The 13,416-nt window shown below is 41.9% G+C and overlaps 1 protein-coding gene across 1 annotated transcript in view; it reads right to left on the reverse strand.

Annotated features, from left to right (window-relative positions):
• LOC144664630 (arf-GAP with SH3 domain, ANK repeat and PH domain-containing protein 2-like) overlaps positions 1-13,416 on the reverse strand; it is a 33,534-nt gene that overhangs the window by 2,953 nt on the left and 17,165 nt on the right. The window contains exons 17-33 of the mRNA XM_078525785.1: positions 13,317-13,365; positions 13,050-13,122; positions 12,582-12,620; positions 12,327-12,399; positions 11,457-11,590; positions 10,991-11,079; positions 10,828-10,915; positions 9,747-9,839; positions 9,014-9,099; positions 8,616-8,737; positions 7,834-7,901; positions 6,972-7,040; positions 6,496-6,591; positions 3,932-4,287; positions 2,568-3,053; positions 956-1,014; positions 135-241 (exon numbers count right to left, since the gene is read on the reverse strand). Of these exons, the coding sequence (XP_078381911.1) occupies positions 135-241; positions 956-1,014; positions 2,568-3,053; positions 3,932-4,287; positions 6,496-6,591; positions 6,972-7,040; positions 7,834-7,901; positions 8,616-8,737; positions 9,014-9,099; positions 9,747-9,839; positions 10,828-10,915; positions 10,991-11,079; positions 11,457-11,590; positions 12,327-12,399; positions 12,582-12,620; positions 13,050-13,122; positions 13,317-13,365 (2,087 nt within the window). The remainder of the gene's footprint in view (positions 1-134; positions 242-955; positions 1,015-2,567; positions 3,054-3,931; positions 4,288-6,495; positions 6,592-6,971; positions 7,041-7,833; positions 7,902-8,615; positions 8,738-9,013; positions 9,100-9,746; positions 9,840-10,827; positions 10,916-10,990; positions 11,080-11,456; positions 11,591-12,326; positions 12,400-12,581; positions 12,621-13,049; positions 13,123-13,316; positions 13,366-13,416) is intronic.

Below are 13,416 nucleotides of genomic sequence, written 5' to 3' on the forward strand. Positions count from 1 at the left end.
CGCAACGCAAATGTAACATTGTGCGTTGGTAAAAGCTTTGCCCCGCCTCTTTGACGACTCAAAAATCGTGCAGATTTCGGGCAACTGGATGTGATTTTGGCAAACAAACGAAATTCCTTTACTTCCTTACTCACCATCACGCCGGGTGCTCTTGGGGGTAGGTCGGGAATGGGACTCTCTGGTACATCCGCTTCATCGACGGGTTCCTTCGCTTTATCGGTACTTTCTGTCTCGACGTTTGCTAAAGAAGCAAATTTTAAAATTTATAAATAAAAATTGAGAAGGGTACTCAGGCGGTGACGCAACCAACGCAAAAAAAGAATTTAGAGTTCTCCGAACAGGAGTCGAAACTATGCCTTCCGCACATCGGTCGGACCCTCTACCACCAGGGCTCGAGACTAACGGTAGCCAACTAGCCAAAGGCTACTAAAACTTAGGTTTTGGCTGCCAGGTTTAGCATTCCTTCTAGCCATTTGGCTAGTGAAAAACTCGGAAAAGTCAACTGTTCTTGATAGAAATCAATATACCTGACTAGTGAAAAACTACTTTTGGCTAGTAAAATCTGACAGTAAACCAGTGCGTTAAAAAGTTAGTCTCAAGCCCTGACCACTAAACCACTGGAGACAAGAAAACCTGTCCAGTGTTAAAGGGAGTATCATGCTTATCCCTGCCCAGTTTTCTTTTTTTTATATATTTCTCAATCAAATTTGAGACGTGAAGCGGTAAAAACAAGGGCCGCGCCACTCGCTTCGACCGTTGTGACGGCATTCTGTTTGGAGAAGAAGGTAGAAAAAAATCTCTGGGACAGTATATTAACGCGCCTTGCATCAAAGTGCGCGAATTTCTACAAGAGCAAGCAAACGACTGCTTTACGTAAAACAAAATTCCACTTTCTGTATAGATTGTAGGTCGAGGGCTTTAGAGGCTTTTTTTAAAACTTACAAGATGAACTTACCTTTAAGGGAGCTTAGCTCTGAACTCACTCGTGGGGGAGGGCGTGGCAATGTGGCAGACCTACATTACAAAACACAAACAGTAGGTTATGAATATTGTAAAAACAGTCAATGGCCATCTTAGGGGCGATGGTAAGTGTCTACTTAAAGGAGCAATGTCACGGTCTTTTATTTCACGGTCTTGAAAGTCATTTTTCTGATGACTTTCAAATTGAAGGAAACCTCAAAATAGTAGTACAGTCAAAGCTCTCTTAACGGACACTCTCGTAAGCGGACAGCTCTACTTACGGTCGCCTTGTTTGAAACCCCGTTTTAACTCCCATACAAACTCTGTATTTTTGCATTCTCGTAAGCGGACATTCCCGTAAGCGGCCGCGGACACTTTCACACTTTACGACTTAGACTTTTTCTTTGTTTTTAAGCTCCCATAAGCGAACACCCCGAAGAAAATCCTACACAAAACCTCTGTTTTTTGTTTTTATCAATCAACTTCTCATCGCCGTTCGTCACAATGATTTAACAATAATTACAGTACATATTTTAGTGTTTGTTTTGTCGTCATCCACAACCGTCCGGTTATTGTTAGCTGGGCAAGCTCCCGTAAGCGGCCATCTATCCCCTACACCTCTACTGGCCGCGTACGAGAACCATTCTCGTAAGCGGCCAGCTCCAGTTACGGACACTTTTTTCGCGTCCCGAGGGTGTCCGCTTACGAGAACTTCGACTGTATTCTAAGGAAGAACAACACTAACGGAGTAATTAAAACCCGAAAATAAACAAGGATGGTTTCGATCGACGAAGATTAAGACTGATTATGAGCAACAAACGTAAAGGAGCTATGCACGACGATTTCGCAGATTTTTGGTCTAAACTGTTCTGAAATTAGTGGTAGGCAACTTAACCAATGAAAAACATTTTCTTTGAACACCTAAAGGAAGATATTACCTTAATTTTCGGATAGAAATCAAGCTACGTCTATAAATATCGATTTTTTTTTTTTGGTAGACGAACGGAAACAACTTGAAAAGTTAAGCCTTAAGTTTTCAAGTTGCAATCCATTTCCATCCTAGCCATCCGCAGCCAAAGACGACCGTTGACATTTTCAGTGTTCTAATATAGCAATTTTTAGTAAAAATGGATTATTATTTTTAGGATTCCTGCAACACAAATTACCAATTTTTTTAAGTTGCGTTGCCCGTGTCGTTGCTCTTTTAATAGGGTTGGCCGCTTAATAGAGGTTCGTCACTTAGCATAAAGCTAAGTGGAAACAACACCTTATTGCAAGGAAATCGAAAGAACATTTCTTAGCTTAGTGACAATGGAATCGCGTTAAGACGATAATCGATAGGAGCGTGTTTGAAGGAACATCCGAAAAGTGGACGCGGCGGCTTAACAGAGGTGGCCGCTAAATAAGGGTTGGAAATACTTTCGGGAATTTTATAGCTAGACGATTAGTAGGGTTCCACTCTGTTATCCAACCCAAATAACGAGCTTATTTGTACTTCGGTTAGGAGACTGGTTGTCTGTGCGTCCCTTACTCTTTCTGGCCGCGCGAGAGTGACAAACACAGTTCAAAATCAACTAGCGTGACTTACGACGTGTAACGCAACTAACCTGGGTTGTGTTATCTCGCCATTTGACAGTAACGGAGTTGATGACGTTACCCGAACTGACCCAAGCTTCAGAGGTCTTGGAGGTGGGTTCGGTCGAGCCTCTTCCTTGCCAGCCGAAAGCTTTTTCTCCACAGGGGGCTTTGAGTCTGATGTCAAAGGGATATCTTCGCCAAAGGGGGTCCTGCCCTCAGATTTAGACCTCCGGTGGGTGGGGAGAGGGGGTGCGGGGGGTTTCTCCGAGCCAGCATGTTTAGGGGCGGGAGGTACAGGCGGAGCTCGTCGATTCACTCCGTCAGGAGGCCGGCTCTTGACTTCAGGAGGCGACGGTTTGGAGGGTGCAGCGCCTGGATCGTCAAACTTTGGTTTGGCAGGTAATGGAGGCAGGGGTACATCAATACCGAACCGCTTCTCCCGGCTGACGGAGGAGCAGCGTACCGGGGGGATAGGGGGAGGGGAGTCTGACGGCTCAACTCCTGCTCCTTCAGCCCTGAAAAAAGAGAACAAATTCAAACAAAGAACTGTTACTTAGCACATTAATTTATGTTGGAAATGTTCCCCAGTTTGGACTAAAACTAATTGAAAAAGAAATTCTAAACGAACTTCTAGTTCTTACAAGACGTCAAAATTTAACATTCAAATCGGTTTTCTAATACCTCAAGTTGAACTCTTTCAATTGTGCCTTTATTATAATCCATTTCTATCTTCGCCATCGTTAGTCATTCTCATTTCTTAATGGGTTCCTGTTATTTGTAAAGTACTGTTCTACAAAATTGAAATATTATTTTCTTCACTGGAATGGACTGGTATTAAGCCTAGAAAAATCAAATATAATTCAAATTCAATTAACTTTATGTTCTGGGTTTCTGGTTTTGTATCCACTATATTTGTTTACGTTACAGGGCTCCAAATAACAGTTGGTCATCGGCCATTGGCCGACCAAAATTTGCTCATGTCCGACAAAATCCCAATTGTGGTCGGACATAATGTTCGGACAATTTTTTGATCGTAAATCATTTTCGGCAATAATGAATAAAATTCAGCCTTTTTGTTTTGGTGATGCCCGACCAATATTTTGTTTTTTCCGACCAAGAGAGATGTCTTAGAAGAACATATGTCCTCTCAAGTGAAAAAAAAAAATTTGCAGCCCTGCCGTTATCAAAGAGAAGTAAACACCTTCCTATACATCTAGTTTACGTTTCCCAGCGGAATTTGGCTTTAAGATAAGTCCCACACCACCCTATCCACCAATAACCTCCACCCCCCCCCCCCCAATCGCTCCCGCCGTCTCTTAAGGCCTATAACAAAAATGTCTCCGGGGAGGGGGAGGGTTTAATGAAGCTTTTTTTTTCAAACTCTCAAACTCACGCTTTGCTTTTCGGTCCGTGACCAAACGTGCTTGTTGTAGAGCTGAACGTGCTGCCTTCTGACACCGAACTGGGAACAAACATACTCGCGCGCACATTAACAGCCACTGTTTCCACATTTGTTCCCGAGGGACGGGTAGGTGCTCGCCGCCTCACGACCGACGGGGACGCCCCGGGTGCCTTGTCAACTGCCGGTGATTCACTTCCTACGAGTGTCAGACCTGATACCAAGGGACTCATCCCCGGTAGTCCCTGTATTCCCTTCATGTACCCCCCTCCCGGCAGAATCATTTGACTGACAGGTCGTGTTGGTAACTGGCGACGGTGACGAGGAGGCGTGGGAGGACTGGAACGAGCCTGGGACAAACAAACAAAAAAGTTAATATCTAAAGGTAAGGGAGAGGGGGAAGTCGGAGCGCACTCACAGTTTGTAGAAACACGAATTTGATTGTATTTAGCTAGATTTCAATTCTATTTAGTTCGCACACAACGCTTGCTTTAACGAAAACGTTGCGTGTTCAGTTCGGCTTTGTGATTTTCATTCAAATTGTGTCACACCAAAACTGCGAGACATGCTGCACTAAAGACCGCTTAGTGTTACAGAACCTTTGAAGCGCTTTTAGTCCCTTGACCAGAATGGTGATTCTTTCTTATATAAGTTCTCTAGAAGGAATTTGGTAGATTGAAGGCGCGTTTACACGAGAGAAAAACTTGGGTACGGACCCGTCAGAAAATTGGTCCGGACCTGACCACTTTGGTAGAGAAACAGTCAAATCAAAACGGGGCCATAGGCGCCTATGGCCCCGTTTTGATTTGACTGTTTCTCTACAAAAGTGGTTAGGTGCAGACCCTTTTTGAGACAAGTCCGTACCCAAATTTCTCTGTCGTGTAAACGCGCCTTTCTTTTCGTCTGAATCCAAAGCCCGATTTACACGACAAGCTTTTTGGGCACGGCACCCCTAAAATTTTCCTTAAGGTCCGGTAATACGAGCAACATTTTTGTTCAACTTGTCTCGCAACATTGTTGCATTGCAAGTTGAACGAGTTGTTGCCCGTATTACTACCGCGCGCTCAACTTGTCTCGCAACAAATTTCGGTGTTGCAAGTTGAAAAAAATTGTTGCAAAAAGTAGAACTCGGTTCTACTTTGTGCAACATGTTGCTGCAACTTGCAACATCGAAATTTGTTGCGAGACAAGTTGAGCGCGCGGTAGTAATACGGGCAACAACTCGTTCAACTTGCAATGCAACAATGTTGCGAGACAAGGTGAACAAAAATGTTGCCCGTATTACCGGACCTTTATGGATAAAAACAGGAGCAAATCCAAGATGGCGTTTTGTTCTTTGGGCAAAACTCCGCGGGCTGTTTCTTGGTCAGAGGAGGCGACGTTGCATATAATTGAGATCTTGGGTGTTAAGACCATACAATTCTAACTATACGTAGCAAAAAAAGGACAAACAATCGGCTCAAATTTATAAAAAAAAATTGCTGCTGATCGTAAACGCATCCATAAACTCTTAGATTTTGGTTGCTTTAAAACCGCAAGCACGGCCTTTATGAACATTTTGAGTCTTTCATGCTTCCAATTAAATAAGTAAACGAAAGCGCATTTTTCCTTCCGAAGCATATTTATGATATTTGATTTCTTTCTTCATTAAATAGAACCAGAAAATAGCACATCGTGTGTTGTCCGAACGCCTTACCGAACATCGGTTTACATAAAGTGCACGCGACGCTCCACAGCGGTCAAACGCAGCGCGCGTGCGCAGTTCCTGTGCAATTGCCGCCAAAATTTTCCATACAAAGTCTTAAATGTTCCGTTAACTTTCGCTTTAAAGCCAAAAGTTAACGCTGTCCCTGGAAAGTTAAGGTTTATACGCCGCTTATGGATTGTAAATTTGATAATTCATCTCCACTGAGTGTCCCAGCTTGAACTGTTCTTTCACCGTACTATTTCTTTAACAATTTCTTGCAAAAGTTTGCCCACTTTCGAGTCAAATTCTTAGAAAAGTTCGAGGCGGTGAAAACCGGACGTGACGTCAATTTTTGCGTTTGACCGCTGTGAAACGCGACGCATGCATGGACAGGCTCAATAATTAGGGGGTGGCGTTTCTCGTTTTAGGAGTGCCAAGAAGAAAATTAGGAGTGCCGTAAAACAAGACAATTTGTCGTGTAAATAGAGAGTTGGCGGGCCATACTTTAAGGCACGGGTACCGAAATTTAGGAGTGCCGTGCCTAAAACGCCTGTCGTGTAAATCGGGCTCAACTTTCCCTTTAATTTCTTGAACTTGTTCCCATTGTAACTTAAACTTCACTATCCACTCGGGGGTGAAAGTACCAGTTGATGACGACATCCCACCTCCGAAACGGGACTGAGCCCGCGGTGTTCGGCCCTGAAGCAACAAGACGTATCTGTTCGCGCGATTACTTTCGGAGTATTCGTGAGGTGAGCGCTCACGCTAGTTTTTGATTCCATGAAATAAGTTGGAAATCTTTTGAGTGCTTCAGCGAATATTTGGCACTTATTTCCTCCGACTGTAGCGCCTGTTTTTCCTTTTGCTTTACCTTTGCCTCAGCTTTCGAGTCATTCAGTCCTTCATCATCACTGAATTCAGGTTTAATGTCCAACAGTTCTAAAGGATTATCGTAGATTCCATCAACCTGAAAAAAAAAAAAAAACATGATTAACTGTCGATGCAAAAATGTTTACTAGTTGGTGAGAAATCATCTATGTCCTTGGCAAAGATTTATAATCTTATTTGGGCTAACGCCGTTCTATTGTAGGCTCGCACCCTGTCTTACAAATCATTATTCTATGATCAAAGATGTATCATACTTATGATGTCCAAGATACAAAACATATCATTCTATTTCTCACACAGGAACACATCAATCATGTTGAAGCCCTCAATTTCTTTCTCTGTGACTTCTTGAATTTCAAGCGTAACTGTGAGGACAGGGACTCCCTTCAAACCCTACCAGCAGTCCATTTATAATCTCAATCATATATGACATTTTGAACAATGAAGATTATATCTTACCGCGTTGAGTCCCCAGTCAATTTTGACATTGTCGCACGGGCCCATCTTACCAGCGGAACTAAGTTTCAACTGACAAAACACAAACACAGGAGTTCGGGTCAAATAACACTGCACACAGAAAAAACTACGTGTGTGACCATTCAGTCACACGCAAACCAGCAAATCTGTTGCCTGTCTATTAATGTGGTTCATTCTTAGCTTTCAAACACCCAAACCTACCACGGTTAGGTAGGTATTTGCAAGGTACCACAGCGAATTTTTTAACATTAAGAGCTTTGTCACCCGGATTCGTCGTGGATGAAATTGTCTACCTTCCGTGAACCGCGTCAATTTTCTTCCCTCTAGACCATCCTTGTTTCTTGGTGGTATATCATTTTTCTTTTTCTCTTATTTTTAGTCATTTTGTTCCTTGCAAACAAGGCTTAACAGGTTGTGATGTAAAGCCGAGAAATAACACCTCAGGTTGGTAAAGGGGTAAGGGCTGCGTTCGGGCCTTGTGGCTCATCAGGCATTATCCGTAGCATTACGCGACTCGGAGTACTTCTACTCCCCCCTGGATGGGATGATCGTCCATCGCAGGGTTACCCTCTTCCCCAGTATTAATTCGCCGGTACCCATTTTTCACCCGGGTGGAGAAAGGCACTATGAGAGTAAAGCGTCTTGCCCAAGAACACGATGCAGTGTACCAGATAGGCCTCGAACCCGGACCGCTCGATCTGGAGTCTAGCGCACTAACCATTAGGCAACGAAGCCTCCCATAACCTAAGGGTGGGGGTAGGGGTTTAAAGGGGTATCAAACCTGCTCATTTGTTTTAAACGAGACATTTCGCTTTGAAAATTTTTGGTTAATTTTCTTACTTACCAATTCAATCGACTCCGTGTGTCCTAATCCTTTTGAAATGTCCAAGGGCGTTTTACCCTCGTTATTTTCTGAAAATGAAAAACAAGGAGTTATTTACAGTCGAAGCTCTCTTAACGGACACTCTCGTAAGCGGACAGCTCTACTTACGGCCGCCTTGTTTGAAACCCCGTTTTAACTCTTCTACAAACTCTGTATTTTTACATTCTCGTAAGCGGACATTCCCGTAAGCGGCCGCGGACACTTTCAGAGATTACGACTTAAACTTTTTCTTTGTTTTTAAGCTCCCGTAAGCGGACACCCCAAAGAAAATTCTGTTAACAACTTCTGTATTTTGTTTCTATCAATCAACTTCAAATCGCCGTTCGTCACAATGATTTTACAGTAATTACAGTACCACCCCAGTTTCAGTGCTTGTTTTGTCGTGATCCACGTCCGTCCAGTTATTGTTAACTGGGCAATTTCCCGTAAGCGGCCATCTATCCCTTACACCTTTAGTGGCCGCTTACGAGAACCATTCTCGTAAGCAGCCAGCTCCAGTTACGGACATTTTTTTCGCGTCCCGAGGGTGTCCGCTTACGAGAGCTTCGACACATGTACAGACGGTAGCCTGATGCTCAGATGGCCCAGGCCTCTCGCGGCCATGCACTCTCTCCCTTCGGGAAAGGAAGAGAGTGCATGGTCGCGAGAGGCCTGGATCGACTGAGAATCAGGCTATACAGAAGCGAGAGTAGAAAGAAGTAAGTGTAAGTAGGAAAGATTAACCTTGAATGAACTCATCATACCTAAACTAAGACTATCTGTAGCACCAGCTCTCAACAGAACTCTCATACATTCTGTTTTACTGGAAATAGCCGCCACATGGAGAGCTGTGTTTCCTTCTTGGTCGGTCACGGTTACATCATTACTGAAAGAGAAATATGAAACAATTTAGATAAAGAAACAAAAAAAGGCAAGGCAGGCAGGTAAAAAAGTAAGCAAGCAAACATAACTTTGACAGAAACAAAATACATAAATTAACTAAGCAACAATCTCCTGCCAACCTTAGAAAGTAACAACTGAAACACAGATTTCCCGAGGAAACATATTTAACCGGTTTCTCGAGGGACCAGTCATTAAGTGATTTGTTCCTCTTAAGTCATAGATTTGTGTACTTTTGGCCACTCAAAGACCTGTGACTTACCAATTCTGCGCTAAGAAGTCGACAATATGAAGCGAAGTTAAATCTTCTTGTTCAACCGCTACATGAAGTGCCGTGGATTTATTTGGCTAGAACAAAATAAATAAAAATAAAACAGAAGGTTATTACATGTAAGACAATCGTAAAGTCTTTTGTATTGAAAGCCTTCTAGCAGACATCATAAAGGGCCTTGCGCAAATCGTTTGTGTTCATCAACTCAACGATGCTTTTATTTTTCTAGATAGGAAAACAGCGGGTTTGACATAGAACTCACAAACATCAATGAGAAACGCACAGGGACAATTTAGAAGACTTAGTTAAACCTGATTTACGACTGGATTGTGGTTTACAGGGGCCTCTGTAAACCACTCAAAAATAGAGGCTAACTTGTATTACAAAACAACGTAAATAAGCCGCAGTTTACGCAGACCGCGTTTATGCTTGTTGTATAACAAGTACGGCTATTGGTTTACATCTAGTTTACACCACGACTTTCAAATACGCCGACAAAAGTTAGCTTAGATAATCTGCCTACCGTGACAAAGTGCAAGTTATAACTTAATTCAAGCCAGTAGATGACAGCCTGCGTTGCAGACGAACGCAGGCTAGTGAATGACAGCTAAAAGTAGATGTTCGCGTGTTAGCAGTGTCATACAAGTTTATCAGAAGCTATAGGAGTAAAGATTAGTGCAGTGACTACCGCATGTTAACCTTGTGCACTTGATTGTACACTTACATGTCCAGGAAGCGGTGTTGAGAGCTCCACTCCCTCGGCGAATGCTTGTAAAACAGCTAAAATGTCCTTAGATTTGACTGCTTGGTGAAGTTCCTGTGTGGGACAGCGATATGGAAAACATCAAAATTCATTACTAAATATGGACAAGATAACAAGAACTAACTAACATTAAAATAGACAAGAAATAACCACAAGTAAACAATCGACTGCATCATCTGAGGAAGACTAGCAGTATTGTAGTCGAAAATTCGCGATCAACATCTCATGACATCTCAAAGCGACTCCATCTTGAGACAAACGAATAAATGTTCATCTTTCCAGTTACAAAATGTTCGTTTTTGAGGAGGTAAGAAAACTGGAGTAACAAAAGAAAATTTAAACCGTCAAAGAAACGTTAAAAAATGGAAACAAGTTCAACTCACACGCATGACTACACTAACAGACGGGGGTTGAATAGGTTCGCGGATCGACGGATTTGGCCTTAAAAAGCGCGTATTTCAAAAAAGCAGCGGATCGCGGATGAGCTGAGAATTATGGCCCGGATTCCGGACTCTTGTCAGGAAGTTCAGATCGCGGATACTAATCGAAGTTCGAATCAGTTTGGTCGGTTTTCGTCGGTATGTCGGCGGAATTGTCGCAAAAACCAGCAATGAAACGAAACTTCTTAAAAAATTGACACAAAAAAACAACTTCTGCTGTCCTAACAGTGAAACTATACCACGCAAGGTTTTCAAGTAATGCGGACTGGATTCAGATTTGAACGAAAATAGTGGCGGACTGACAGATTTGTCCAAAAATAGCACGGATCGGCGCATTTGCGTATCCCTATTCACTCCCCTTCTAACAGAGGCATACCACAACAGCTTAACTCGTTTCAAATGTGTACCCTGTGTCAGAATAAATAATTGAGAACTTAAAAAATGTTTGTTATAAAGCAGGATAAAAAAGAAAGCCTAAGGAAAAACACAAGAGAAAAGCAAGAGTTACATGTACATGCAATAACAGCTTAACATGATGCACAGGCAGGGTCCGATATTTGCTCATCGGACTGGACAGAAACAATTTGCGATATCTCACTCACCTGGAGTATTTTCTCTGTATTATCACCTGATTTGATTGCATATTTATGCTGGATGTACTTCGCTCGTATAAACTCTTTTCTTTCATCCCTGAAAAAAAATAAAAGTTTTACCATGAGAGAGGCAGACCTCATTAGGACGAAGAACGAACTAAAACCAACTCACATTTTACTTGAAGCTGTTGGCTTCTCATTGTCATCTAAAGTCGCTTCCATTATTTCATTAAATCCGCCATTGCCAACAGCTTTTGCTTGCTGTAAACAGAAAAAATACCATTAATAAAATGTCAATGTTGTTTAAAGTGGTCATGCACTTAGCTTCATATCTCTTCGAGATAGCTAGTTTACAGGCATGCCACTGAAACAGAGGAAACAAATATTTTGAATGAACATAACAATGTTAAAAATCCCAACCAGCAGGAGGCAGACCAGTTGGCTATATACAAAGCGTGACCGAGGATTTAAACTCGGGACGACCGTGAACAAATCCAGCTAGTGGCAGGGTGGAAGGCTTGAACCGGGGACCTCCGGATTACAACACCAGCTCCCTAACCACTCGGCCACGCTGCCTCCAAATAAGCAATTTAAATGGTAACAAAGGATAAAAGACGTTAAATGAGGAAACCACTCACTAGTAATTCTACAGTGCCTAGTTTGTCGAGTTCTATGGATCGTATTCTAGAGATGTGAACGCCCATGTCTCGGTGAATTCCTGAACACTCAATACACAATAACACGCCAAGGTTAGTGGCCAGCCATGTGGGATCTGTAGAGCAAACAAAACAAACAATTTAATGCTTGAGAAAGATTTTATTCAGTCAATGACACGAGCTACTTGGGAAAAAAGCCCCATGTTATCCAAGCTGAGATAGTTTTATTGAGTTCACGAACAAAACACTTTACTCTCACAATACCTTTCTTCACACAGAAGTACCGTTTCTTCTCAATTTTAATTTTAAAAACTTCGAGCCTCGAATAAACGCCAGGTCTCCAAGATCGAGCTGGGAATAAGTCCCTCAAGCATTTATTTGAGGAAAGATAAGCTATAGGAACAGGTCTACAGGTCAAAATGATGGATAAAATAAACCCGAACTCGAATAAAATGCAGGAGCCAAAATATCGCCGGGTTCACCAGGCCAAGTTTGAAATAAACGCCGTGGTGTCTGATTGAGAAAATATGGTATAAATGCGTACAGGCAAATAGCAAAATGCTATGAACAAGTGTTCCGTCCTGGAGCTGTAACAGTATACTTTTTTTTTTATAAGAACCATTTTTGTAAGAACGTTGAGGCTGAGATTTGCCCCAAATTTTTTAAAAAATGTATGGGCTAAAATAAGAACAGCCTCACGCTCAGCCAAATTTTACGCGTTCTTAAAAGAAAGAGTGTACTCCTCGTCACTCAGTGCAAGGGAGACCGGATTAAAGCTTCGGCTTCTTGAGCCTGTAGACTTCAAAGAACTTATCAGGCTACCAGCTGGGTAATGGAGATTATGAAAACTACCTTTTCCTGAACAGTCAGCACATGTGTCGTTTCCCGGTAATCTTCGAACTTGCGAGACAATTCTCTGTCTCAGCTAGAAAAACAACAACAAAATAAAATTAGTTACTGTAATAAAAAAAAAAAACCCTCGGTCATACTTTTTTTAGATGCCGTTTTTAGTGATCAGTGCCAAATTACAATAAGACTTTTCTCTAACGTAGATCAAACAAATATAAAGCGTCAATAAAACAATTCAACAACAAATTTAAGCCTTACCTCTTTGAGATTGCTAACTAGTGAATTGTTATCCTCGGACTGAAAAAGAAAAAAAACAACAACATGTTAGAGCTATTCAGCCCAGGAAAAAGATAACACTTTAAGGGTCCCTCTCATCGTGCTTGCAATGCAGCCGTTTGCTATTGTTATTATCCCTATAACTCTATTTTTCAGTTAGTCGGATAAAGTGAAAGCCGGGCGTGAGAAATTTGTGAGATCGATCACACATTACACTAAATTTTGGGCAGTGATCATGAACGAATTTTATAAGGATAGTACTAAAGGAAAGCCAAAAAATAATTAATTTACTTGCGCCTTGCAAGACACCATGTTCAGGTGATGGCTGCCTATAACTGGCCGGTATGCAATGCATACTGGGTGAGAGGGAACATTTAATGAATACGTGAAATTCACAGGCAGACCAAATTTCTTGGTGTCAATAATGTAATGGATTTAAGTGTTAATTACCTCAGCTTTGTCGCTGTCACCAAAAGCCTTCTCTAAGGCTTCCGTCCGGCTGTTATTAAGTACAGATACCCACCTGCAAAGAAAAGTATTTTATAACCAATTAAGCGTACAATTCCAATCAAATTTAAAGTTGAAGCAGACCTTCGCAGGTCTCCTGAGCCAAAAAAATGCGAGAGCACTGTTTCGAACCCCAAACTATATATAATTTCATGTGCTGGTCAGAGAAGAATTTAAAATGAAGATAAAATAAATAGATGATCTACTTACGCCTCTAGATCTGCTTCATCGTCAGCTTGAAATAAGTAAGTTCTGTTATCTAAAGAGTGAAAGATGCTAATTTAGAACACATAATATGTTGATCTATTAG

The sequence above is a fragment of the Oculina patagonica genome, chromosome 9 (assembly GCF_052425735.1).
Source record: "Oculina patagonica isolate OP01 chromosome 9, crgOcupat, whole genome shotgun sequence".
NCBI lineage: Eukaryota > Metazoa > Cnidaria > Anthozoa > Scleractinia > Oculinidae > Oculina > Oculina patagonica.